Here is a 26,583-nt window from a genome sequence, read left to right on the forward strand (position 1 = left end):
CCTGTAGTAACGCTAACAAATGTATCCTGGTAAACGTGTAAACTTCCATTACATCAGGTGACATTTCTTGTCTTGACGATCATAGTGCGCTGACTTGCAACATGCTTTGACCGTCAAAACACTCTGACAAACTATTTAGAGTGAGGAATTTGTTTTGTCGGTTTATGTTTTGTTGCACGTAGTCTGGTGGTAATGTTGCAATGGTCGTCATAGCAGCCCAAATATATGCAGTGACTGTGACAAATTGCAGCTGATTATAACATATATAGTGAGAACGATTCTGCGTAATATGCATTTGAAATCTCTTAATTTTTCGTTACATGTTTGGTAGAGTTACCCCTTATATAGAAATCAACGACGTCCTACGTCAAAAGTTCTGAGTTTAATACTCAAAACTCTAATTACAAAATTTCAATATTTCAAAATCTCAAAATTATAAAATCACAAAATTACAAAATTATTTTACTTTTACTATAACTTTCCTTGAATGGTAACAATTTTGTAATTTTTCTTTTATAAAGGTGAAAATGCAAGCCAGACCGCTGGAATAGTGAATGGTGTTTATGGTACCGATACTGTAACAGTAAAAAACGCGCAATTTATTTTTTTTTCAGTTGAAAATACACACTCATATATTTTATAAGTATATAGCTAAAAACTGTTCGCTAAATGTGTTGGTAAGCGCAAAACTCGAGGAAGGAATCGTCCAATTTGCGATTTTTTTATTATATTTTCTGTATCAAACATGTATTCCATGGAACGGAAAAACGTATTAATTGCAAGTGATTGTAAAATCTTGAACGAGAATTGTGTTTGAAAATAATTTGATATTATAATGAAATTTATAGTAAAAGGAAATTGTAACGGGTCAATTAGAAGATCAATCAATGAACAGTTCTGCGATTGGACCTATGAACGATCGCTTAACAAGAAAACGTGAATGTTTGAAGGTATTGGTAACAAAAAAAAAATGGGTGGAACGAAGTTTGCCGAGTCAGCTAGTCAAATTATAAAATTATCAAAATTTATAATTTGAGGATCTCAAACATGATAAATGAAATGTGGAATCCAGTTCTGGGAGTTTTTTTTTTGGTACGGAAGCAGAATGCGGAATTCGAATCATTAGAATCAATGAAAGCATATCTGGAGTCATAAATTCGGAACCGGAATCTAGAATCAGGAAATCTGGAAACGATATCAATAATCTGAATGTGTTAAATTCGCAATCCAAATTAGGATCAAGCGTTGTGGCAATAAGAACTCCGAACATCCGTAAAAAATTGCTGTGTCTGATAATGTTTTACTACATGTGCAAAACATAAAACTCAACAAGATTCGTTTCGATAGGTTAACCTGTCACTAGATTATGTGTGAATTTTCGTGACATTTTGTTTATTTGTTCACAAACTACAGTTGCTTAAGTGTCACTAGCTGAGCATTCGTATAGATAAAAAAGAAAGAAGGAGGAATATCGTATTTCGATCAAACTATTTTTTTTGTGCTAAAACTCCTGAACAATCAATGCAGTGGTTGACGAAATGTTACTCCACTTCTGCCCCTTCTAGAACAACAGTTTATCGATGGTTTAGTGAATTTAAAATGAGCCGTTCAAGCACCGCAGATGCAACTCGCTCTGGAAGGCCAAAAGAGGCTACGAGTCCAGAACACGTAAAGCAAGTGCATCGACTCGTTTTGAACGATCCTAAAGTGAAGTTACGCGAGTTAACTGAGGCCATAGGCATTTCAAAAGAAGAAGTGGGATACATTTTGCACGACATTTTGGACATGAAAAAGCTATCCGCGCGATGGGTGTCGCGTTTGCTGTCCGTCGACCAAAAACAGCGGCGCGTTGATGATTCAACAGCCGGTTTGGCGTTGTTGAAACGTATTCGAGTGGACTTATTTCGACGTTTTGTGACAATGGATGAAGCGTGGATCCATTACCACACTCCTGAGTCCAATAGGCAGTCTGCAGAGTGGCACTAAGGTATGTTTCGAAGACTTTTCGACGTTTCGTATTACAGAAAAGGAATCGAAATGATGGGATCACGCTATATCAAGTGTATTGCCCTCGAAGGAAACTATGTTGAGGAAAAGATACAGCTTTACCCATAAAACGATTGCTTTCTTCGAAAATCCCGGGACTTTTCAGCCCATGTAGTATGTCAACTGTATTTCTGGGTGATAAATTATAAATATTGCATCTTCCCATCGCTTGTTGAAAAACTGAAATGTTAATGCAAAACACTTGCTCTTGAAGTGGACAGCATCAGAGCGTAAAGAATGCCTGCTATTCCGATCGTTCCAGATTTCTCTGCTTGGAATAGTTCACACACTTCAAACGGAAATAACTGGTATCACAGCAAACAATGTGTACATAGCCATTCTCGTTTAGCCATAAGTGTCTAAGTGGGTGGGTGTTTGTGTGTTTCGATGCGAAATTACGTGTGACTATCATCACGTAACTTGACAATAACCGTTGCAGCATGGTGGTGTAATGCATACATAATCTATGCTGCAGTCATGCACTCACTCGTACTCACCTATCACCGGGCACAGAGAGCTGTAGGTAATGGAGGCTCTCAGCTGCACTACACTCAAAGCCAGCATAAACATCATCAGGCAGATAACGGCAAACGATGTGACCTTATCCTGTGTCTCCCGCAGGTCCGGGATGAGGAAGTACACGTAAAGTGTGATGGCCAGAAAGAACACCGATATCAGCATCATGATTCCTTTGCTGAAGTAGAACGTCAAGCTGGACGCGTACGCATCGGTGTTGAAGCACACCATGAACACCGGTTGTATTCCCTCATCGTCCTTAAGGGAGGCTGAACAGTAGCTGGAATGGAAAAAAATCATAATTAAGCAGTCGTAAAGATAGAAGCTCTTTTGTTTTCTTTGAAGGCTCTAACGTTTGTAAAGAAACTTCGCCGTCTCAAGTTAGAATTATTTGCGTCATTTTTTATAAGTGCTTGGTTGAGATTTTTAGGCCATTATTGTATTCTGAGTGACAAATTCTAGAGAAAGCGTGTGCAAGCCGGAAGAAATTTCTTTCGGTGGAATGATATACGTGACGCTAAGCAGTAGGCGCCACAAAGAATGAAGCTATTTGGTTAAAAAAATGCTAATTGTAAGCACCAAAAACCGATCAAAACAAAATTATCTTACTCGTTCCAGTCAACTTTGTAGTTTCCGTCCACTAAGGCACCCTTCGAGTCTACGTGAACGTCGTTTTCCAGTTCCTGGTAGATGATGTAATGCTGCGAGCAGTTAAGCACCACTTGGTACGTTACATTTCCCGACCGGTTCGAACATCCATAGTGGGCAGCGGAGAGCACATCCATATCCTTGCAGCACTTTTGCTCTTTCACCGTGAGAGCATTTGGGTCACTAGTACTATTAACACTACTGCTGCCGCAGACAGTGGCTACTAAAACGCAACCAACTAATGCGGCCAGCACCATGTTGCTACACCTATTACAATATTTGTACTTCATGTTGCCACACAAGCTAGCTAGGTTCAGACCATCAGAATTTTGTTTGAATACTTTGGCACTATTTGGCATCAACGGGTGGAGTGAAATGTTCACATCGATATGCACTTGTTCCAATGAAAGCGAGTTCGAGTGAAACGCGTACTCGCGTTTGCAAACTACTCGACTATTATTACCTAATTTTCCACACTCAACTATTTTTCACTTTTCACTGATACGCGGACACCGAGCATCGGCATCTTCATTGCTCGCTCCTACTTGACGCCAATCTAGACCTGGTCATGCTGACGGCCGCGCAAAGAGTTCATTAACTACTGCTGCTGTTGCCACATTGAAGAGAAATATTAGTAATTCATTATTTCTGGATTTTTTTTTCGCTGTCGTTTCGGTACACGAGCAGGAGGCGCTCCTCCGCACATAATTTTGCATGATTCGCGATTATTCTGTGCTTCCAACAACGGCACAGACACTCCGGCCAGTCGGCCAGTTGCTTCGAACTGATTTATTGCTGGCGAAAAGAAGCCGCTACCGCCGCGGCCGCAGCCACCCACGGCGCACCTTCCACACCTAAGGTGGTGGTGGCGGCTCTGTTGAGTAAGGGAATGGTACAAATTTATGCAAGCGCTGCTGATAAGGTTTATTTTTGGGGCGGTGATAAATTTTCTGGTCCGATAGCAGCAAACAATGTTTCGCTGAGATTTTCTCAGCCCAGGCAGTGAAATGTTGTCAACGTTAAGCATGATCGTTGCTTTGGGGTGCTCTCTGTGTTTGTTTTTCTTTGTTTGCTTTGGATTATGAGGTTGGCAAGAAAACAACATGAATCTTAAAATCTCATCATCGTTCGTAAATCAGTGAACAAAAGCTCGCCAATCTGTTGAAAATTAGGGTCAGAGCCCTCGATAATTGTCGGACGCAAGGTTTTGAAGTTGGGACGTTGCGAATGTCACGTCAAATCGTCAGAATGAAAATTTGTAAATTTGTGTAGAGCAAATTATGCCTTCGCAGAAAGGCGTGTTGGTCTTAATGGTCTTAGCATACACAAACAAAACTGCCGAGTTAACTACTACTTTCAACCACTAGAGCAAAAAGATGTTTATTCCTTTTTGGTTTCTAACGCAGACCAACACACATTAAACAAAAAAAAACCATTCAAGTTCATTGATCCCCTCATGAGTTAAATCCTTACATGTGGACACCAATTCATTGTATTAATTTATTTATTAACTTAACCACAATGAATAGATTTCAAAACATTATCAGACACTATTCAGTTAACTTTTGACGTAGAACTACGTCTTTCAGGAAGGGTGCCAAATCAGAACACAGGTCACGTTTTTATGAAATAAAGTTAACGTTAATAACTATTTTCACTGTGAACGAATTCTTATGATTTGCATACCAATCAAATTGGAAATTCTCTAAGATTTGATTGATATGCTATATATTAAAATTCGCTAATATCTAAACGGTTCAAATTCATAAAAACTGAGAGAGTTTCCTTCTTCCCATACATTTGTTCTGCCGATTTGTGTGCTAACCCTACCCGTATTTCGAATGCTTATAACTCGAACATTTCTCAATAGATCGGAAAGATGTTTGCAACAATTGATAGGAAATATTTCTACGCGTCTATCACAATTAATAAGTGTATACACTGCTTTAATTTAGATACAACGTATATTTCATGGAAGTATGCTTTTAAATCCCCGTAGGAAAGCCTTACTGTTGCATGTTGTGGGGTTCGATTCCACCTCAAGCGGAATATGGGAGCATAAGTGTTTTCAGTTTGTGATCGATATCTAAATGGGAATGAGAAATTCTGGTGCAGGTTGGCAGCGCTGTTCAGTCGTAAATGTAATGTTAGGCTGTCAAAAAAGTCCTGCGGTATTTCCGCGAGGTGTCGTTGTAAGCGCGTAGTTCTAGTTGTATTCATTATATCGAGTCATACTATAGCTTGTTGGAAAGGTACTATAATATAGTCCTTGACAGTGTTTTGTTTGGTTAAGTCGTTCGTGAGTTATAGTGTCGCAAATATGGAGCAAAATAAAGAGAAAATCCGACATATTTTACAGTACTACTATGACAAAGGCAAAAATGCATCTCAAGCTACCAATAAAATTTGTGCAGTTTATGGACCCGATACAGTTTCCATTTCCACCGCACAACGATGGTTTCAACGTTATCGTTCTGGTATAGAGGTCGTCGAAGATGTGCCACGCTCCGGAAGGCCTGTCGTCGAAAATTGCGACAAAATCGCTGAATTATCCGAGAAAGACCGGCATAGTAGCAGCCGTAGCATCGGCCAAGAGCTGGGGATAAGTCATCAAACCGTTATTAACCATTTGAAGAAGCTTGGATTCACAAAGAAGCTCGATGTATGGGTGCCACACACGTTGACGCAAAAAAACATCTTTGACCGTATCGACGCATGTGAATCGCTGCTGAATCGCAACAAAATCGACCCGTTTCTGAAGCGGATGGTGACTGGCGATGAAAAGTGGGTCACTTACGACAACGTGAAGCGCAAAACGGTCGTGATCGAAGCCCGCTGAAGCGGCTCAGACGGTGGCCATGCCCTCATTAACGGCCAGGAAGGTTCTGCTGTGTGTTTGGTGGGATTGTCAAGGAATAATCTATTATGAGCTGCTTACCTATGGCCAAACGCTCAATTCGGACCTGTACTGCCAACAACTGGACCGCTTGAAGGTAGCACTCATGAAGAAGAGGCCATCTTTGATAAACAGAGGCCGCATTGTCTTCCATCAGAACAACGCCAGGCCACACACTTCTTTGGTGACGCGCCAGAAGCTCCGGGAGCTCGGATGGGAGGTTCTTTTGCATCCGCCGTATAGTCCGGACCTTGCACCAAGTGACTACCACCTGTTTTTGTCCATGGCGAACGAGCTAGGTAGTCAGAAGTTAGCCACAAAAGAGGCCTGTGAAAATTGGCTATCCGAGTTTTTTGCCAATAAGGAAGCGAGCTTCTATAACAGGGGTATTATGAAGTTGGCATCTCGTTGGAAACAAGTCATCGAACAAAACGGCGCATATTTGACTTAAAACAGATGATTGTAACTAATTTTATGAACAAATGAAAATTCAAAAAAAATACCGCAGGACTTTTTTGACAGCCTAATATATTAATATATTATATATCTAATATGTAAATCTTCAGTCTGGTAGCGATATCCATATTATTCTCTATCAGTTTGAGATTGTTCGAATGTCAAATGAAAATTTTTATTACTGAAGTAGTAACAATAAAAAAACTGGAAAGTTTTTTAAAAAATTTCAATGCATTCTATAATAATATTCAAAGTGGTAAACAGGTGGATTGCCTAATATAATTTCGTAGTTCTACGTCGAAAATGCGGTTGTGTCCTAGATACAACCCGTTATAATTTTTTTTCAGCACTTGCAAAAAATGGTTACTATTACATATAATACATATTTACTACGAAAAATTTCATTCACATCTCTATTGCAAAAAAAATATATGAAAACCTAAACATAGAACTTATAACTCGAACATTTCCTCATAGATCGGAAAGATGTTTGCATCAGTTGATAGGAAATATTTCTACGCATCTATCACAATTAATAAAATGTTGTTTTTCCCGAGATAAGCAATTTAATAACTGTAAAATGTCAAGCGCTATCTAAACGCTTTACCTGACCCGTTTTGATTGGGCCGATTTACGGTTCCCCAACAAAACCATCAAAACCAAGGTATCTGGGGTAATTGGCGTTGCAAATACATGCAAGTTGGAGGAACTTTTGTCTTTTTGCCTTACATTACATAGCGTTCGTTCAAATTCTTTTCTTACACAGCAACTATGTTGAATTCGAAAATTGTTTCATTCAATCAATACTTGAATCAATACAAAAAAATGATTATCATGCTAACGGTAGTCGCACGTCAACCTTGCGGTTATATCATGGATAAAACCCACCCATTTTTGGCAATTGATTTTTACACATACATCAATTCCATGAACAAAAGATCTACCGAAACAAAAATTAGTTCTGAATTTTCGAAAACTTTTAGACACGTTTTTTTTTATTTCACCCTTACGTGAATACGATTTTATTTTAGTCTTATCAATGCCCTAGACTAATGAAGGAGAAGTGTGATAACTGCTAACTGCTACCTGCCTAATTATTTTCTAGTTTTTAGTACATTATTATGTTTAATCACAATTGAATCGTTTAACTTAAAAAGTTTTTTTTATTTATTTTATTTTAAAGATGGTATCTTCCAATCCGTCCAACTGGTTTTCGCTTTTTTACAACAATGAGTTATATTTGAATGAACTTTCTAGAAAAAGCTGCAACTTACGTCTCAAAAGATCTTTAGTACAAAAAAAAACTTTTAAACGAAAATTTTGGAAACTGTTTTTTCTATGATCTTTGAGAATTTGAGATCAAAGAGACCCTTTGGGTAGATGAGAAGTCTTTCTTACATACTACATGTATCAAAAATTGGGGAAAGTTTTTATTTCCGTTGCTGAGATATATTTTTCATAAATACTAAATCATACAATTCACGCAATGCAAATATATATCAACAACCCAAATTCATGTCTTTCTGAATTTTTAATACCTAATATGAAATATATCTTCTTTACAAAATCTGCCATATTTTTTAAGTTGTCCTCTAAAAGTAGACGTTTGAGGAACAGTTTACAATTTTTCTAGAAACTTCTTTCAAAAATCTTCCATCTGATGTAGAAAAATCGAAAATCGGTCGGTACAAATAATTGGGCTTGATCACGAACGTCACTTCACGGTGAAAACGAAATGATTTGTATGGAAGGTTACATGGACTTCATTTCGTTTTCACCGTAAAGTGACGTTCGTGATCAGGTTAATTATTTTTTTTCGACTGTATTTTTTTAAAAATCAGCATAAATGTGGTGAAAACCTGTATATCTCAAAACCGAATCATAAGTGTTCCTGAGATTTCAATAGTTTATGTGGAAGATTATAAAAAAAACACCTCGAAAACCACCACAAAACTAACATTTTCAAACATTTCGCCATAAAATAGTCGTTTGAGGTGGGATATAATTTTTTTTAAAGTCCACATGGAAGGTTACATTTGTACTCAAAAAAATCGCAGATCTGTTGGGAGGTTCAACAGTTTTTCAAAATTTTCAACTTTTCATTGATTGATTTGCCCCCTACAACCTCCATATACCGAATTTTGTTCCATTTGCTTGATTAGTTCTTGAGTTATGCAGAGACATATGCTTCATCTGTATGGTAGCCCCCCTCCCTCTTAGAGAGTGTTGATTCACGATAGAAACCTCCACATGCCAAATTTGGCCCGATTTGCTTGATTAGTTCTCGAGTTATGCAGAAATTTGTATGGCAGCCTCCCTTTAGAGAGGTAGGAGTGTCGAACCACCATTGATTAGTTCTCGAGTTATGCAGAAATTTGTGTTTCATTTGTGTGGCAGTCTTCCCTTAGAAAGGGGGAGGAGTGTCGAACCACCATAAAATCGTTTCTTGTCTCCTAAAACATTCACATGCAAAATTTGGTTTCATTTGCTTGATTGGTTTTCGAGGTATGCAGAAATTTGTGTTTCATTCGTATGGCAGCCCCCCCTTATAGGAGGGGGAAGAGTGTCTACTCACCATAGAAACATTTCTTATCCTCCAAACCCTTCACATTCCAAATTTGGCTCAATTTGCTTGATTAGTTCTCGAGTTATTCAGAAATTTGTGTTTCATTTGTATGGCAGCAACCCTCCACCACCCCTTAGAGAGGGTGGTGGAGAGTCTAACCACCATATAAACATTTATTGCACCCTAAAACCGTCACATGCCAAATTTGGTTTCATTTGCTTGATTAATACTCGAGTAATGCAGAAATTTGTGTTTCATTTGTATGGCAGCCTCCCCCTTAGAGAAGGGGGTGGAGAGTCTAACCATCATAAAAACATTTATTGCACCCTAAAACCTCAATATGCCTAGTTTGGTTTCATTTGCTTGATTAATATTTGTGTAATGCAGAAATTTGTGTTTCATTTGTATGGCAGCCCCCCCCTAAGAGAGGGGAGAGGAATATCTAACTACCGTAAAAACATTTATTTCACCCTAAAATATTCGCATGCCAAATTTGGTTTCGTTGCTTGATTAATTCTCGAGTAATGCAGAAATTTGTGTTTCATTTGTCATACAAAGGGGGGAGGAGTATCTAACTACCGTAAAAACATTTATTGCATCCTAAAATCTCCACATGCCAGATTTGGTTTTATTTGCTTGATTAATTATCGAGTAATGCAGAAATTTGTGTTCCATTTGTATGGCAGCCTCCCCTTAGAGAGGGGGGAGGGGTCTCAAACTATCACGAAAACCTTCCCCGGCCCCAAAAACCCTTACATACCAATTTGCATGTTGATCGGTTCAGTAGTTTCCGAGTCCATAAGAATCAGACATACAGACAGACAGACAGAAATCCATTTTTATATATATAGATATTTAGTTTACATAGAAATGAAATGAAAGAATCAAGCTTATTGTTGATTTCTAAAAAATGATCGAACCTTAGATTTAAATCCACTCATCAAATTTTGCACAGCGGTCACTGTGCATTTTCTGGACGCTGCACACCAATTCTTCTTGAACTCTGACATATTTATAAAGGGTGTGTCACATCAAATTGCATCACGGAAAAAACGCTGTAGAAATTTAATTTTTAGGAATTATATCTTCAGCTTTCGCTTATAATCAGAGTGTATAGATCACGTTGGCCATGCTTCACTGTCAATTTTTCGTAAATTTGGAAAAATGTCGTCGAACGAAAAAGAGCGTCGTGAATTAATCCTGCGCACTCATTTCGACATCGGTAAGATGCTGGGAATCGTCCAATCCACGGTCAGCAGAGTACTAAAACGATACTTCGAGAACCTAACCATCAACCGGAAGGTGAAGAACGGCAAAAATGGATGCTCCGTCAGTGAAAAAGATCACAAACGCGTAGTTAAGCAGTTTAGACGTGATCCGAGAAGTTCGGTCCGGGATGTCGCCAATAGGCTGAATTTGTCAAGTTCATTCGTCCAGCGGACCAAGCAGCGGGAGGGCCTGCGTACATACAAGGTTCAGAAGGCTCCTAACCGCGACGAAAGGCAAAACATGGTGGGGAAGACGCGAGCCCGGAAGCTATACACCGAAATGCTGACGAAGCCGCATTGCCTGGTAATAGACGACGAAACCTACGTCAAAGCGGACTTTCGTCAGCTGCCGGGCCTATTGTTCTTCTCCGCAGAGGACAAATTCAGCGTTCCGGAGGAGATTCGCAAGCAGAAACTATCCAAGTTTGCCAAAAAGTACATGGTGTGGCAAGCGATCTGCTCTTGCGGAAAGCGGAGCGCCCCCTTCGTGATGACCGGCACGGTAAACGGGCAGGTTTACCTTAAGGAGTGCCTACAGAAGCGCTTACTACCACTATTGAAGCAGCACGAGGGCCCGACCATCTTCTGGCCGGATCTCGCTTCGTGCCACTATTCAAAGGACGTGTTGGAGTGGTACGAAGCCAACGGGGTCACCTTCGTGCCAAAGGAAATGAACCCGCCCAACGCGCCGGAGCTTCGCCCAATAGAGAAATATTGGGCGATTATGAAGCAGGCCCTCCGGAAGAACCCAAAAGTTGTCAAATCGGAGGCGGACTTCAAGAGAAAATGGATTTCTGTTCAAAAAAAACTACAACCTGACGTTGTACAGAACCTTATGGACGGGGTAAAGAGGAAGGTGCGAGCATGCGGCCTTGGGCTCGAAGTATGATTAAAAAGAAAATGCCAAAAGTTGTTTAATAGTTTTTATTTTACTGTCTAAAATTTTCAAAAGGATCGGTCTACTGGGCGAATTTCTACAGCGTTTTTCCGTGATGCAATTTGATGTGACACACCCTTTAGACACTGTACCTTCCTTCTTGAACTTGGCCTTGACAGTTGCCCAGTAACTGTTACAGCAACGCATGCCGTTGAAGTTTGTTTAACTTTTTTGTAGCTACAGTCTCCTTAGTCTTTGGCCACCTAGTATGTTTGCAACATTTGCACCATTTTTAGATTTCCGTGTCTCAGTCCGCTCTCATATCTTTAAAGGGATTGAGAATACATTGCGAAAATCGGAACCCTGGAATGTCATCTCAAATACCAGAGTCTAGAATTTTCTCTATGAACAAAGCAGATTTTTGTTATGCGTGGTCTCGAACAGAACCACGATTCCCTTGAATTCTAATTTTAATGACCTGCAAATTATGTCTGTGAAGTACATTAGCACAACCTCAATATCTCAGCAATTGGATTATGGGATTTATTTCACCGTGCGGATTGAATTACTTCGCAATTTTCCCCACTGTCGCTCCATCAAGTTCGGTTGATTGAATTGTTCAATCAGAAAAAACACTTATTTATTCACTCTCATGAATCGAATGATCCGTTTGCTGTTATCCCATTTACACGCTACTTTTAACACCACCCCAATTTGACAGTTGCTCAATCTGTCAACGTCTAATTCAATGAAACATGAAGCGAGAAAAAATGTGTCCTTGAACGATTCTCCACCACTGTAAGTCTGCCGTAGAACACAAAAAAGTCATTGAGTGTGATGAGCATCTTCACAAACGGCAGTGCAGTGTACTCTGGATGCTTTCCAACTTCATTACAATTCCTCCCCCGACCTCGCTTCCGTCTCGTTTCATTATTTGAGCTTTTCAAAGCGGTGAAATCATTGAATATTTATAGCTTCCAGCATCGAAAACGAAAAGTGCGAGCTCAAAAGTCAAACATAACTTTGTATCAGCGCACTTCGTGGCACTCGCAATGGAATTCAATATCGCGGTCAGATTTTTTTCCTGTGAACTGTGAGCAAATCTCGGATAACCGCAACCCTTTTGCCGCTTCATTAACCGGGGTGTTGCTAATCTATTTCATTTACAACCCTGATGTAGGTTTGTTCGTTTACAACAACGTTACACTTAACGATTCAACTCACAGCCGCTATCGGGGCGAACATTAGTCGTTTGTCAATATTCGCCCCCTCCCCCCGCCCCTTCAGAATGATAGGATCCCATCGAAAGTACCCCGTGAAAAACGCTGCGGTGATTAATATTCCATTTGGCGAATGCCGTCGTCCCGATCATTGCGGCTGAACACGTGATTAATTGGTATTCTGCCCCACTTTATCGCACAGTGAATCGACCGGAGATGGAAGCGCCGCGGCGTTCAGCACGAACAGTTTCCGATTGTAATTGATAAAAGTGAGGAGTGCGTGCTCCATTGAAGGTGTAACACACAAACACGGAGGCGCAAATCTAAAAATCAACAGAGCAATTTCCTGGCGTGACGAGTCGGGGTGTGTAAGAGACAGGACAGGAGGTGAGGGATGACTCCCGATTTCACAACAGATACTCCCCCGCCTTCCTGAAGAAAACATTTTCCACTGCGCGCGATGAATACATCGCCCCTTCGATCCCCTTTTAATTAGAACTTGAGTGATTTATTCAGGCAAAGTAATTTAAACGAAGGAGATAAGCGCCTTCAGTGTTTGTTTATTTCTTCTGCTCTAGATTGAAAGGAGGCACGAGTCGTTATCCGCGAAATCAAACGACCTTGATCGTGCCAGCATATTATTGCATTCAATAGCTGCACCCGTATAGGGCAAACAATTCACGTAGATGAAACGGTGCTCTGTTCTTTCAGTGCTCTCCAGGAAGCGACCGTGGTATTGCATTATCTGTCGGTGTGTTTACAGAGCGGAGATTGCTGCATTAAGCAACGCGAATATTCACGGTCCATAATCAAAGTGCCGTCATGTGCCAATTGGAATGTGAATAATGCAATGGTTTACACCATGCTTTCGGTTCGCGAATCGCGAATTTGGTGCGCATGCATGGATCCGTGTGGGAAAGGAGGATGATGGTAGGATCGTAAAAAAAGATTATTGCAGTTCGGGATTCGTTATGCGAAATTATTTGATAATTCAAAACAGAGTTTTTCTGATAGGAAAACTCATCATTACGCTTGCGTCGATAAAAATAACTATTCAATAATCATTATGCGAAATATTCAAAATTTGAATAGCAATCAGTTTTACGCCCATGATATCAACCAAACTACACGCAATCGCGCTTGCTTTTTATCCACCCTCAATTATTTAACGCTGTTATGCTGTTATGCACTGTACACGATATACTTAATTCAATTGTATCGTTCGCTTTTGAAAACAGCTCAACTTACCCAACATTGCCCTGACTATAACCAAAGGGAATAGGACAAGAAAAGTGCAGCCATTTTTGGTCTCAAAAAATCTTTTTATCTGAGTTTTTTTGACATAGGACTACGTCTAACCGGAAGATACAGGGGGTGAAATGGAAATCTAGGCACTGAACAAGTAGGAAAAAATGCAAGATTTGGAACGCTTATAACTCGAGCATTTCTCAATAGATCGCAAAGGTTTTTGCATCAATTGATAGGAAATATATCTACGCATCTATCATAACGAATAACATTTCATTTTTCTTAAGATAAATAATTGAATAATTGTGAAATATCAAGCATTGTCAAAATGCACTATGTGCCCATTTTTGATTGGTCCATTTTGTGCTCCTCAAATCGTACCGACCAAAACGGGCAACCAGAGCAGCAGCGAAATAGAATGAAGCACGATTGGAAAGGAAAAAGAAAAAAATGAACGAAACATTGGTCGCAGTCTCACACATGCGTAATTCTCGAGGCAGCCAGTCATGTCCGGACATGGTAAAGGAGGAAAAGTGAAGGGAAAGGCAAAATCCCGCTCGAACCGTGTTGATCTGAAGTTCCCCGCAAGGGTAGCTAGGCCGAGCGCGTTAGTACCAGTGCACCAGTCCACCTAGCCGGCGTTATATAGTTTCGGCCGCCGAAGTGATCGAGTTAGCTGGCAAAGCTGCTCGCGACGATAAGAAAACCCACATTCGGAACAGAACACATTCGGTTCGGTGGACATCAAGACAACAGGCAGTTGCAGCGAGTGGCGAGTGGCAAACGCAATCGCAAAACGGCATCAGGTAGCAGAAGAAAAAAGTTTGTTCTTTATACAAACTGCTTTGGTGGTAAATCCAGAACAAGGAGGCATCGAGGGCGTTCGAAATGTTTTTTTTTTTTTCAAAACCACGAGTACTAAGTTTTCTAAATTGGAACCATTCCATAAAACAAGGCGCTTTTCAGGGCCATTAAACCTTCCAAAAAAGAGTTTAGGAAATACAGTTCAATGCTTTCTAAAACAATATCCAAAATAATAATAAAACACAAATTGATTTTTTCATAATTTGTTTGCCAGGATATGATGAGTATGTGAATTTGGCAGTTGTTCTGAGCTTATTGATTTTCACCAATTCTTAAATTGCTTCTAGATTGAAAGTACAGTAATTTACACTTATCTCGACATTTAGCTAATTGGACGGACCAGTAATGCGACATATTTAGTTGGACATTTTTGTAAACATTGAGTTCGGGGTCCAAATTATGACCCCACATTGAAGGTCGACACTGTACCACTGTCATCGCAAATGTTCAATTACAGGTTAAAATTACCTCCAATCCGATACTGAGTGGTGGTAATGCGACGTGCCATTGAATGTCATTTACTGTAAAATATGTCACAAGCTGGATGGGAAGAAATTTTCCAACTGTGAAAGCTGTGGCGAGTGGCAAATGCAATCGCTAAACAGCAAGGTTTAGCCGAACAAGATGGGGATATCGAGTGATAACAAAACAATAAACTCTTTAGATTGAAGATAATTTTATGATCCTGAAACGGACCCTTTTTAGCCTGCATGTGAATCCAACGAGCGAACAAATCGTAATGAATGTATTTTTTTGCCATCGCTCCCTTTTAACGCTCATTCGTTCGTCTCGTTGGACTCGCCTCTCTGGCTGAGTCTGCCGATTTGTCTCTATCCTGTGAGTGTGTACCGCTAGAGTATAAAACACGCGGACCCCAAAAAAATATCATATTTTCTTTCAAACCGTAAACCCGTGTGGTTGTACGGCATCGGCATCGTGGACGTAACAAAGGAGGACAAGTTAAGGGAAAGGCAAAGTCTCACTCGAACCGTGCAGGTCTCCAGTTCCCTGTTGGTCGCATTCACTGATTGCTCCGCAAGGGTAACTAGGCCGAACGGATTGGTGCCGGAGCACCAGTATACCTAACAGCGATTATAGAGTTTCGGCCGTCGGAGTGCTCGAGTTGGCTTGCAAAGCTGCTCACAACAATCAGAAAACCCGCATCAAGAACAGAGCAGCTTCGGTTCGGCGCTCATCAAGGCAACAATTAGTTTCAGTGAGTGGCAAAGTGTTTCTCCGGCACGTCGCATCAAATGTAATTTACTGAACAACATGTCACAAGCTGGATGGGAAGAAATATTGCAACTGTGAAAGCTGTGGCGAGTGGCAAACGTAATAGCTAAACAGGAAGGTTTAACCGAACAAGATGGGAATATCGAGTGATAAAAAAAACATAACACCAAAGGTTCTTTTCAGAACCATCAACATATTCATGAAGAGTAAACAGTAAACTAATCCATTTTTAAGGTAGATAGGTAGGTATTCACGTAGGAGAAGAAAATAAAACAATATATTTAAAATATACATTTAACAAAAGCTGTCCCCTTTGTATAGTCCTACGTCACTCCGGTTATGTTCCCGACATTACCCACCCGTCTTTTTTCTCAGAAAATCTGTATCGAAATCTGTATTAACTCATTACGGTTGTCTGTCTGCTCTCAGCAACTACAGCAAAGAAGTATATGTACTAATATTATAATTTATGCAATAATGTATCAGTTCACACTTTTTCTAAACGGATTTTAATGTGTTGTGACTTATTCATGAATCAAAACTGGCATTGCAAATTAGATGCAATCAGCGGGTATTTTTGTACTCGTTTGCGTTCTTGCAAATCGGAATGTTTCCATAACACAGACTTCTAAACCACGGAGCCTGGGGAAACTGGCATTGCAAATTAGATGCAATCAACGAGTACTTTTGTACTCGTTTGCGTTTTCGCAAATTGGAATGTTTCCCTAACACAGATTTCAAAACTATGAAGCCTTGGGAAACTGGCATTGCAAAATAGATGTAAGTTGTGGGTACTTTTTACTTGTTTGCGTTTCTGCAAATCGGATTATATTCCTAACACGGATTTCAAAACCATGGAGCGTGGGAAATTGGCATCGAAAATGAGATGCAAGCTGCGAGTACTTTTGTACTCGCTTGTATTTTTGCAAACCGGAATGTGTTTTCCCAACACACATTCCGAAACCAATAAGTTGGGAAAATCGGCATTGCAGATCATAGCAGTATTGTTATACTCCCATGCATTTTTACATTTCGGAATTCGTTTTGCTAACACGGTCTACAATAGCGAGTACAACTTCTACGCATACCGTTTGATGATTAGGCAAAATGTTGATAACTATTTGCTGCGATAACCACTACCATAATGCATGAATTGACCTAATTTGGGATTTGTTTGCAATTGAATTCGTAAATTGTTTCATTCATTCACTAGTTTAATCAATACTTAAATCAATACATACAAAAGACAGCTCTGCGCAGCAGCGATATCGTACCCAATGCGGAACATCCGAGGTGCGATTATTGCTTATTTGCTTATTGATAAAACACAAATGATTACTAAGCCAACAGCAGTCCTACGTTAACCTTGCGGTTATATCATAGGTATAACCCATCCATAGTTTTTTAGACATAAACAAAAACATTGTTTAGTAAATACTTATCAGAAGTTTACAAAAAATAAAGAAATCTTGTTCATATCTCATGACCTCACAAAATTACACATCACTGCTTTTTCAAGTAAAAATAATTGCGACCAGTACGATACACATTTTTTACCACCGCAAAGGGTTAAATTTGTAAGTTCAATTTTGTAGCATAACTTTTCAAAGCCTTGAAGCTTTGGTATCAAAGTAGAGTGAATGAGACCAACCAACCTCATTCACTGTACTTTAGTAGAAAAAGATAAACAGTGTTATTTATTGTAAAGCCAGCCGATGACACAGACTTTTCCATCTTTTCACCTTAGATTGAACATAAGAAAGCAGTATTACACGCTACATTTGAATGCCAAAATGGCTCTCATTCAGACTGATTCGAATGTTATATGAATAAAATTGGTGAGTTGGGGAAAAATATCATTGAGATCAAGTTATAACTAATATTGGATCGTTATTTTGCAAAATCTGTAAATCTGTATGAAAACAAAAAAAAAATCTGTAATCGGTATCTACAGATTATGGTTTCAAAAAGTCTGAAAAATCTGTTTGAATACAAATTATTCCGTAGATATGGTAACCCTGATTGTGGCCGTTTTTCCTTCAGTGCACGGCTTAAACGCATCAATTGTCGTTGGTAGAGGTCCCTCGTAATGGTTTCATTCGGTTTTAGCAGCTCATAGTACACCACACCCAGCTGGTCCCACCAAATAGACAGCATAATCTTTTGGTCGTGAATATTCCGCGCGACCGTCGATGTTGATGCATGGCCGGTGTTACGGTTACGGTTTCGAGACATATTGCATCGCGCGTGGTAAATAGGCTTATGTATGTATCGCTAGGAGAGAAAGAGAATGAAAATAGCAAAAACATGTATTCTCATGTGTGTATAAAAACTCGATGAATTTTGAAATAAATAATCAACAAAGATGTAAAGCGTTAGCTGGCCAATCAAAATGTATAAAACTTTGTATTAACCAAAAACGTAACGTAGAAATATAAATGAATTTATGCAAAAAAAAAAAATGAAATAAATAATCAGTTAATCAGTTACTCTCGGAAAGTCTAAAAGTGTATCAGTTACTTTCTGAAATTCTTAGAGTGCACTTTTTCTGTATATATTTTCAGTCCAGCAATAAGCATAGGCCTTTTATGGTACTAACTTGTGCTCGACTAATATTCGCAGAATCAAAAAAACGCTTCCACAAAAGTGAATAAATCATACGTGGGGTTAGCACCACGAGTTCAACGCTAACAGCCGGGGTATCCATACGTTGCCCGACGTTTAGGATTGTCGTAATGGACCCACTTTTCATCGCCAGTAACGATTCGATGCAAAAATCCCTTTCTTTTATACCGTTGTTATACCGCAGATGTTCGCAAGTGAAAAACAGCATTCGACGTCTCGTGGCTCCAATTCATATGTCACCCAATGTCCTATCTTTCGGATCGTTCCCTTTGCTTTTAAACGATCGGATATGGTTTGTTGAGCTACTTCAAGTGTATCTGCAAGTTCTTGTTGCGTTTGTGACGGATCTTGATCGAGTAAAGCCTCCAATTCCGGAATAAACGTTCGCTCAGTTGGAGCATGGTCACCATAAACTTCCATCAAAATGCGATGACTTTCCGCAGCTTTTTTCGTCATATTGAAGTAACATTCCCCGCAAAAACACTCTCGTTGGTACGAAATTCGACATATTTGAAGTGGCAATGAATTTACGCTTCAACTTTTTGACATATACTGAAAAACACGCGCAATGACAGTAGCTTTCCAACGAATGTCTGGAAATTTTTAATATTTTAATGTAGTGTATCTGTATGTTTTATATATATATATCAGGGCGTTGCAAAAATTTTTACCCATCTGTGCGTTGGTGGTAGCGTACGAACGAAAGCATGATCGGTGCATCCAATGCGGCTACCGATAGCCCTTTTTCGTTTTCGTTTTCGTTTTCGTTTTCGTTTTCGTTTTCGTTTTCGTTTTCGTTTTCGTTTTCGTTTTCGTTTTCGTTTTCGTTTTCGTTTTCGTTTTCGTTTTCGTTTTCGTTTTCGTTTTCGTTTTCGTTTTCGTTTTCGTTTTCGTTTTCGTTTTCGTTTTCGTTTTCGTTTTCGTTTTCGTTTTCGTTTTCGTTTTCGTTTTCGTTTTCGTTTTCGTTTTCGTTTTCGTTTTCGTTTTCGTTTTCGTTTTCGTTTTCGTTTTCGTTTTCGTTTTCGTTTTCGTTTTCGTTTTCGTTTTCGTTTTCGTTTTCGTTTTCGTTTTCGTTTTCGTTTTCGTTTTCGTTTTCGTTTTCGTTTTCGTTTTCGTTTTCGTTTTCGTTTTCGTTTTCGTTTTCGTTTTCGTTTTCGTTTTCGTTTTCGTTTTCGTTTTCGTTTTCGTTTTCGTTTTCGTTTTCGTTTTCGTTTTCGTTTTCGTTTTCGTTTTCGTTTTCGTTTTCGTTTTCGTTTTCGTTTTCGTTTTCGTTTTCGTTTTCGTTTTCGTTTTCGTTTTCGTTTTCGTTTTCGTTTTCGTTTTCGTTTTCGTTTTCGTTTTCGTTTTCGTTTTCGTTTTCGTTTTCGTTTTCGTTTTCGTTTTCGTTTTCGTTTTCGTTTTCGTTTTCGTTTTCGTTTTCGTTTTCGTTTTCGTTTTCGTTTTCGTTTTCGTTTTCGTTTTCGTTTTCGTTTTCGTTTTCGTTTTCGTTTTCGTTTTCGTTTTCGTTTTCGTTTTCGTTTTCGTTTTCGTTTTCGTTTTCGTTTTCGTTTTCGTTTTCGTTTTCGTTTTCGTTTTCGTTCAAAGTAAAAAAAACAATAATTCTATGTCTGAATGGCCGTTGCAATTTTGGGGGTAGGTTCAGAGCCACTGTCCTCTATTTTCTCCACAGATCTATTGACTTTTGTGGCTCAAGATTAGTTTTTCTCAATAAGGTATATGATGAATTCCATGCCAACTCGTCTCAGCAGTTACAGAAAAAAATAATAACCAATCCTAATTCTGTTGTTTTGATATTTGTTAATTTTTGCATGGAGCCCAAAAAATCAATGATCTACTGATTACATTTCTAAACCGAAACAAGTTTGCAGATCCTCTCAATCGCGAGCGTTCACACACATAAAAGTTACGAGCAAAACATTACGACTAAAACTAATACAATATTTTAAGGGGGGGACCCCAGTCTGGAATTTCGAAAAAATCGATTTTTCTATTTATGCATTTTTGGGAAGCTTATACTATCATAAATGTCCTAAAAGGATTTTTAGATACAGTCAACTTTTCCTAACTCGATGTTCTTTATCCCGACATTTTCCCTAACTCGATGGATTTCATGGCACCTTTGATTGATTTTACAAGCATTCTTCTCTCCATAGCATGATACCTCCCTAACTCGATGGTCCCTTGGATATCGAGTTAGGGGGATTTGACTGTTTTTGATTTCGTTGGAAAGTTACAGCTAAAAGTATGAGGTCACCTCAAGAGGTGTTGTATATTGTATTGTATTGCTGTCGCGTTTTTCCCGAAACCATATTTTTTCAGCTGATGGTACGATTTCCCAGCATCTACTTGATTGATTTGGCAGAATTTTTTTATCAGCATGTAAAAATTAATTATAAAAAGCGTTACATAGCCGTTTTTTGATATCTCATTTTTCGATTTTATGAGCTTCTAAGCAGCAATTTTTCATGAAAAAAAACTTATTTTTAACAAAATGGCCGCCATTTTGGTACTTTTCCGAATTTTAAAAAACCTCTATGTAATTGTCCTAAAATTTTAAAATATTCATTGAGATTCGTTCTGCGACACCCGTTCCTTCAGAACCGATACCACCAGCAAGGCACCGATCTTCAGACAGCATCTACGCATTCAGCTGTCAACAGCGTAATAATCATTATTCGTGCGCTCAAAAAAATCTTCAAATATACCTTAAACAATAACCAAAATACCCAAACACTTCATTTTATTCTTAACATCCGAGAAAAATTCACGAAAATTCATCATTTTTCAACCTTGTCCGATGGAGCTGAAACTTGGCACAAGTAATTTTTTTGGACATGGTCGGTTTTTGAAATTCGACGATGAAATTTTTCTCATACATCTATTGCCACCCTAATGTATACCTTTATTTGCTTAATACACACATGCATTTTCTCGCAGTTTCGTATTCGCAAAAAAGAGCCAAATATCCGGCGGTATCTTGTATCCGGCCAAACTACCATCCATTTCATCATTAATTAATATGATAAACGGAATTTTCATGCGATTCTACATGAAAAACTGTATGTAATATTTTAAGCTAGGACTAACCGTTCTCGAGATATGATCAATAGCAGGTCATGTAACATTTTTGTCAATCTTAAATAGTCTTAACTTTTCTGTAAATAGACTTGCAGGGCTCGGCAAAGCCATAGTCAACTCAGGAAAGTCAGCGGACTATAAATAACTTCGCCTTCGTATTCAATTGGAAATGAGTTTTAGGTTCTGCCAGCAGTTTCTTTGTCAACATGACTCAACAGTCATTCGGGTGTTTAGTTGCCATCTCACTCTACGACTCGACTATCTCATTTCATTCTTTCTCGTCAAATGGGCTTCAATGCATATTGAAATGACTGAATTCGCTTCTCTCTCACTCTCATGTATCGGTGTTTGAGTTCAACGTGGTTTGATATATACTACAGGTGAGCTAGATGTTTTTGTATCATACACGAAAATTACTCACACATATAAAATAGGGTGCAGTGTTGTGTTCAGAAACACTGACAAATATGTGAATTTTGTTGATAAAAACCCGTTTTTCTATATGTTTTTTTCCACAAAATTAAACTCGGAGACAAAGTGTACCAAAATTTTGTTTAGAACTCCTCCCAAACTGCACGCTATTTACTAATACTAACGCGAGGACCTTTATAGCATATTTGATAACTGTCTAAGTTCGTTGGTTTGAATTTACGGTGGGTAGACAATGGATCGTTCATTAATGGTGTAACTACTTTTTTGCATCAGAAATCAAGTTTTCGTTTCACTTTATATGAACTTTAAAATAAAATTGTGTACGCGGGTAACAAGATTCATGTCAGGGGGAACAAAAGTATGGATTGAAGTCAGGTTGAATGAAAAAGGGCGGATTTGTATTCATTAGTCACGTCAATTAGAACAACCTTTGACTAGAATAGTTCATTAGTCATCCTCGCTCTCAACGCCCATCAATTCATTTTTCAGTCAATACAAATCATGTTGACGACGAATGCCGAAGTAGTCCTAGTCAAAACGAAGCTACTGAGAGGAAAGTCGATTTTCATTTTTCATCTTCGAAGATTTCGGGCACTGTTCCCGAGTATGAGATTTCTGTTTTATGCGTATGGCTTCCGGAAAGTACTATCAATTACCAGTTAAAAGTTGACCAGAGAGTCAAAATTCATGAAAAAATTATAGAGGGTGGTGTCCAGGACACAAACGTAATCGATGCGAGAACAATTCGGTCATCAGTTCATTTTCATGGAGTTCGAGTGGAGCTAAATGTATGATGTTGCATTGGGTACCATTTTTTTGTACAATTGCGATTCGCGTCTCGTTGGATCGCACAGACAGTCTCATAGAACAACGGAAGAATGGGAACCGTTCGACGGGAATGAGACGCATCTGCTCCAAATAAACGATAACGCCGATTGTTTGCGTTTTAAGTTGAAATTAATTTATCCGCCTCGTACCCAATGGCGTGTATCGAACCAGCGGCCAAAAAACTGGGAATTACCAAATATATACATCGTTTCGCTATGGTTTCATACGATTATTACGAGGGGCGCGTCATACGTAGCGCCGGGTGTATAACGATCCATTAATGTCTTTCAGCATACAAACAACACTCGTCGTAAATCGGATAGTTTTATGATTCTATTAGTCACAGATGTTCCGCACTCACACACACCACATAACAAACGATCCAGAAATTGTTCTTAGATGCGTTTAAATTTGCGACCATCAAAACGGTTGAACCTTGTCATATATTTGGATCTTGCGATAACAAGTCTTCCGTTAGGATTCCCCCTAATTTGCTAAAGGGGGGGCAGAGTGTGAATCTAGAACAATATTTGCTCCAGTTTCTCTCAGCAAGTTAGGGTAGAACAAACAGAACTTGAAGCTGCATTCTTTCCGCTTACTTCACCGCGACCTCCAGCGCTCTCCCGTTCCTCCCCCATGCGGGGCTGTTTTTCATTCAGCAAGGCCACAACCCGCGGGGCATGCCGCTCGTAGGCACCAAATGCGAATTGGGTCGTAACATGGCTCGCCGCTGCGAATATCCTGCGCGCCAACGCTCGCTCGTCCTGCCACCCATGTTAACTCAATCACCGCACCGCAGCACCGGGTTTTTCGACCCAAAATGAATTTTTCATTATGTTTATGAGCAAACAATAAGTTTAGGGAAAGTATCCCCCACACAGCGCCAAAAGAGGGAACATGAAAGCACGGAACTTTTTCAATGTTTTTCGAGTTCGGTTTAGTCGACTTTCTGTCCTTATCGCATTTATTTCTCCCGCAGTTCGGAGAAACGGGAAGCTGGGTGGGCGCGTTGTTTGTGAATGCAAATTAATCCCAGTTTATTTCGTTTGTTCATGACGGGATGTAAAATTTCACCCTGTGGAAAACTGAAACGTGATAATCGAGTTTCCTGTCTGGTAGGGCTAATTTGTTTCTAAACGTTTGTGATTTATATGTGTCCGTTTGTTCATTAGGCCATACCAATCGTATTAATCCATCACCATCGGAGCCTAAAATGGTCATTCGTCAAACCCCACATGGCAAGACCACATGTGGCTGGCGAACCACAGGGAAATAGCATCCATTGATCGATCAAACTAGATTATTGGCGAACCACAGGGAAAATATCAAACAAGCACTCATTATGAGTAACCAACGTACGTAAATGTGTTTCCCCAAGTTCTCCCATGTGCGTCATTAGGTGTGATATAGTTTGTTGGCTCAGTACGTAACTGTATGGTGTTTTCACGTCCCAAGTCAGACCGTGGCAGTTGTGGGAGAAAAAAAATCTAGCTATGTTGTACGAGTGGCTTGTTTTGTGTCTGCTGTTTTGCGTTCAAGCGTACGCTTATACACGTGTGAAACCCTTTCCAAGGGTTTTGATAATTGAGCTCAATTTTGATTTAGAATCTTCGAGACCATTGTAGACCATAGAATCCTTAATAGTTTAAACAGCATAAGTCTAAAGAAACCAAAAATGAAATTTCTACACTCATAAAACTGAAAAAAGAGCATTAAAAATTGAACTTTGTTTTCCATATATTCAGTGCGCATGGAAAATTCTTCGAACATCAAACACAAATCGCAATGAGTAGAATTTTGAGCGAATGGCTCTCAAAAAATAAGAAGTGGGTTACATCTATTATATAACCGCAAATGGACGTAGGACTACCCCTCGAATGGTAACCCTTTGTTTTAAGTGGCATCTGAATCAATTCTCACTGATGTTCTGTTCTATTGTTCTTGTTTTCAAGAGACTTTATCCCTTTCCCGTACAACATCGATTCTCACTCGTGGGTACTTGAATAACATAGGGCGCTAGAACGCTCAGCAGACTAGTGAAATCACTTGATTTGTGACGTATTAAATAATTCGGGAAGGTGTTAATGCCAAGGTCATTCTTCTTACTTCATTCTTTTGCTTCTTAATTAATTAATGGATTAATATTTTGAAATAAAACTGAAAAATTTTCTTGTTAGTGAGTATAAATAGTTAGTGGCAGAGTATAAGTATGTATTATTAGTATAATATTATTTATACAGGGATACACAGATACACATGAATTTCAACTCTCATGAACTTGTGGGTAGTCCTGAATAGAACCGAGAGCCTTTGATTTTGCGTCCGTGTTCGGGAACACATTCAGATCACTACAAAAGTAAGCATATCGTCAATGAGTTAGATTGTTATGATTTCAATAGTTTGCTTTCGGAACAATTTCCGAGCTATTGAAACAAGTTTTTGGATCAATAATTAACAAGCGTATAACGGGTGGACATTTTATCTTTTCAATGGTTATGATTATCATACCATTCCGTTCAGTTGGTTTGGAGATATAAACGCTCAAAATCTTGTTGTTCCGGCGTAACGCTCTCGTTTTCGAAGTTTTAACCAAACACCCCCAGTATAGAAATGAAAGACGTAGTCCTAAGTCAAAAAATTCTGCAATAGCACTACGTTCAATAAAGACCTTCATCTACTCATTGTATTGCTTTCGCTGGTGCTTGATTGGGACACCAATGCACAATGGTCCAGGAAGCGCAGTTACACGGAAAATAATCTAGAGCTCGACAGTTATAGTCTCTAGAAAAAAAACTGTCTTCGACAAAGTTGTTACATATGAAAGAGCGTTCATTTTAATGTTGTCAAAAATAGGGTGACCAAAATTTTCGATTAAATACGAAATCTAGGAGGTTTTTGTTGCCACATTGGTTGCGCGTTTGCCTACTAAGCGATCGATCGTGATTTCAAAATTCAGGGCCCTCAATTGACCATCTTTGTGTCATCATCAGCGATGGAGATCGATCCACGGTCCGCATCGATTGCGGTCTAAATAGCTACCGTGTAATGTACAATTAATAGATGTGATAAAACATGTAACATGTACACGATTAAAATCCTACTCTGTAACCGCTAAAATGCTAATGAACCTAAATAAACAAAAAAATAAAAAATAACTACAGGCAAACCTTTCTTTGTACGGGGGATAGGGACCGCACAAAAAAAAACGCATGAAAAAAATCGTGCAAAACTTCACCAGTAGCTTTAAAAAATCGTGTTCGGTACACATTTTGAAAAAAAACTTTTTTGTGCGGTGGATAGGGACCGCATAAAAAAAGTTTTACCCAAGAAAATAACTCAAACCCACGCCGTTCACCGTTCAATTTCCTTTTGTTTCCCTGCTTTGCGATGGGACAAATTGCCCTTTCGGTTTCCCGTGACTGAGTTGTGCCTTTAGTTGCATGTCAAAACGTGTTACTATTAGAAATTATGTCATGCAAAAACTTTAAAAAACCAGAGCATGGGAATGATTTCAGAAGTGGATAATTTGGACGCAAATATGCTTTTTTCGTACTGAAATGCATATAAACCATCGAAAGAAAAAACTAAATGGACGATAACTTCGTCAAATATTTTTTTTTTCATATACCGCACAAAAAAAAAAACCGCACAAGAACAGAAACCGCACAAAAAAATCGCACAAAAATAGGTTTTACTGTCAATAAAAACTTTCTTATCTTTATAGATAGAGGTGTAGAACTTTGTATAACAATTCAAAATAACCGATATAGCGCTTTTTTCTA

At 39.0% G+C, this 26,583-nt stretch overlaps 2 protein-coding genes across 7 annotated transcripts in view; one reads left to right on the plus strand and one right to left on the minus strand.

Annotated features, from left to right (window-relative positions):
- LOC129768307 (RNA helicase aquarius) overlaps window positions 1-26,583 on the plus strand; it is a 220,974-nt gene that overhangs the window by 112,399 nt on the left and 81,992 nt on the right. The window lies entirely within an intron of this gene.
- The window catches only part of LOC129768738 (probable G-protein coupled receptor Mth-like 11), a 94,741-nt gene that overhangs the window by 15,923 nt on the left and 52,235 nt on the right, over window positions 1-26,583 (minus strand). For 2 of the 6 annotated variants that reach the window (XM_055770856.1, XM_055770700.1), the window contains exons 2-3: window positions 3,172-3,814; window positions 2,544-2,842 (exon numbers count right to left, since the gene is read on the minus strand). In XM_055770856.1, coding sequence (XP_055626831.1) covers window positions 2,544-2,842; window positions 3,172-3,569 — 697 coding nt within the window. In that variant the 5' untranslated portion in view covers window positions 3,570-3,814. Of the gene's footprint in view, window positions 1-2,543; window positions 2,843-3,171; window positions 3,818-26,583 lie in introns of all 6 variants that reach the window. The other 4 variants (XM_055770786.1, XM_055770626.1, XM_055771016.1 and 1 more) reach the window with 3 other exon arrangements.

Source organism: Toxorhynchites rutilus, chromosome 1, assembly GCF_029784135.1.
Source record: "Toxorhynchites rutilus septentrionalis strain SRP chromosome 1, ASM2978413v1, whole genome shotgun sequence".
Lineage (NCBI taxonomy): Eukaryota > Metazoa > Arthropoda > Insecta > Diptera > Culicidae > Toxorhynchites > Toxorhynchites rutilus.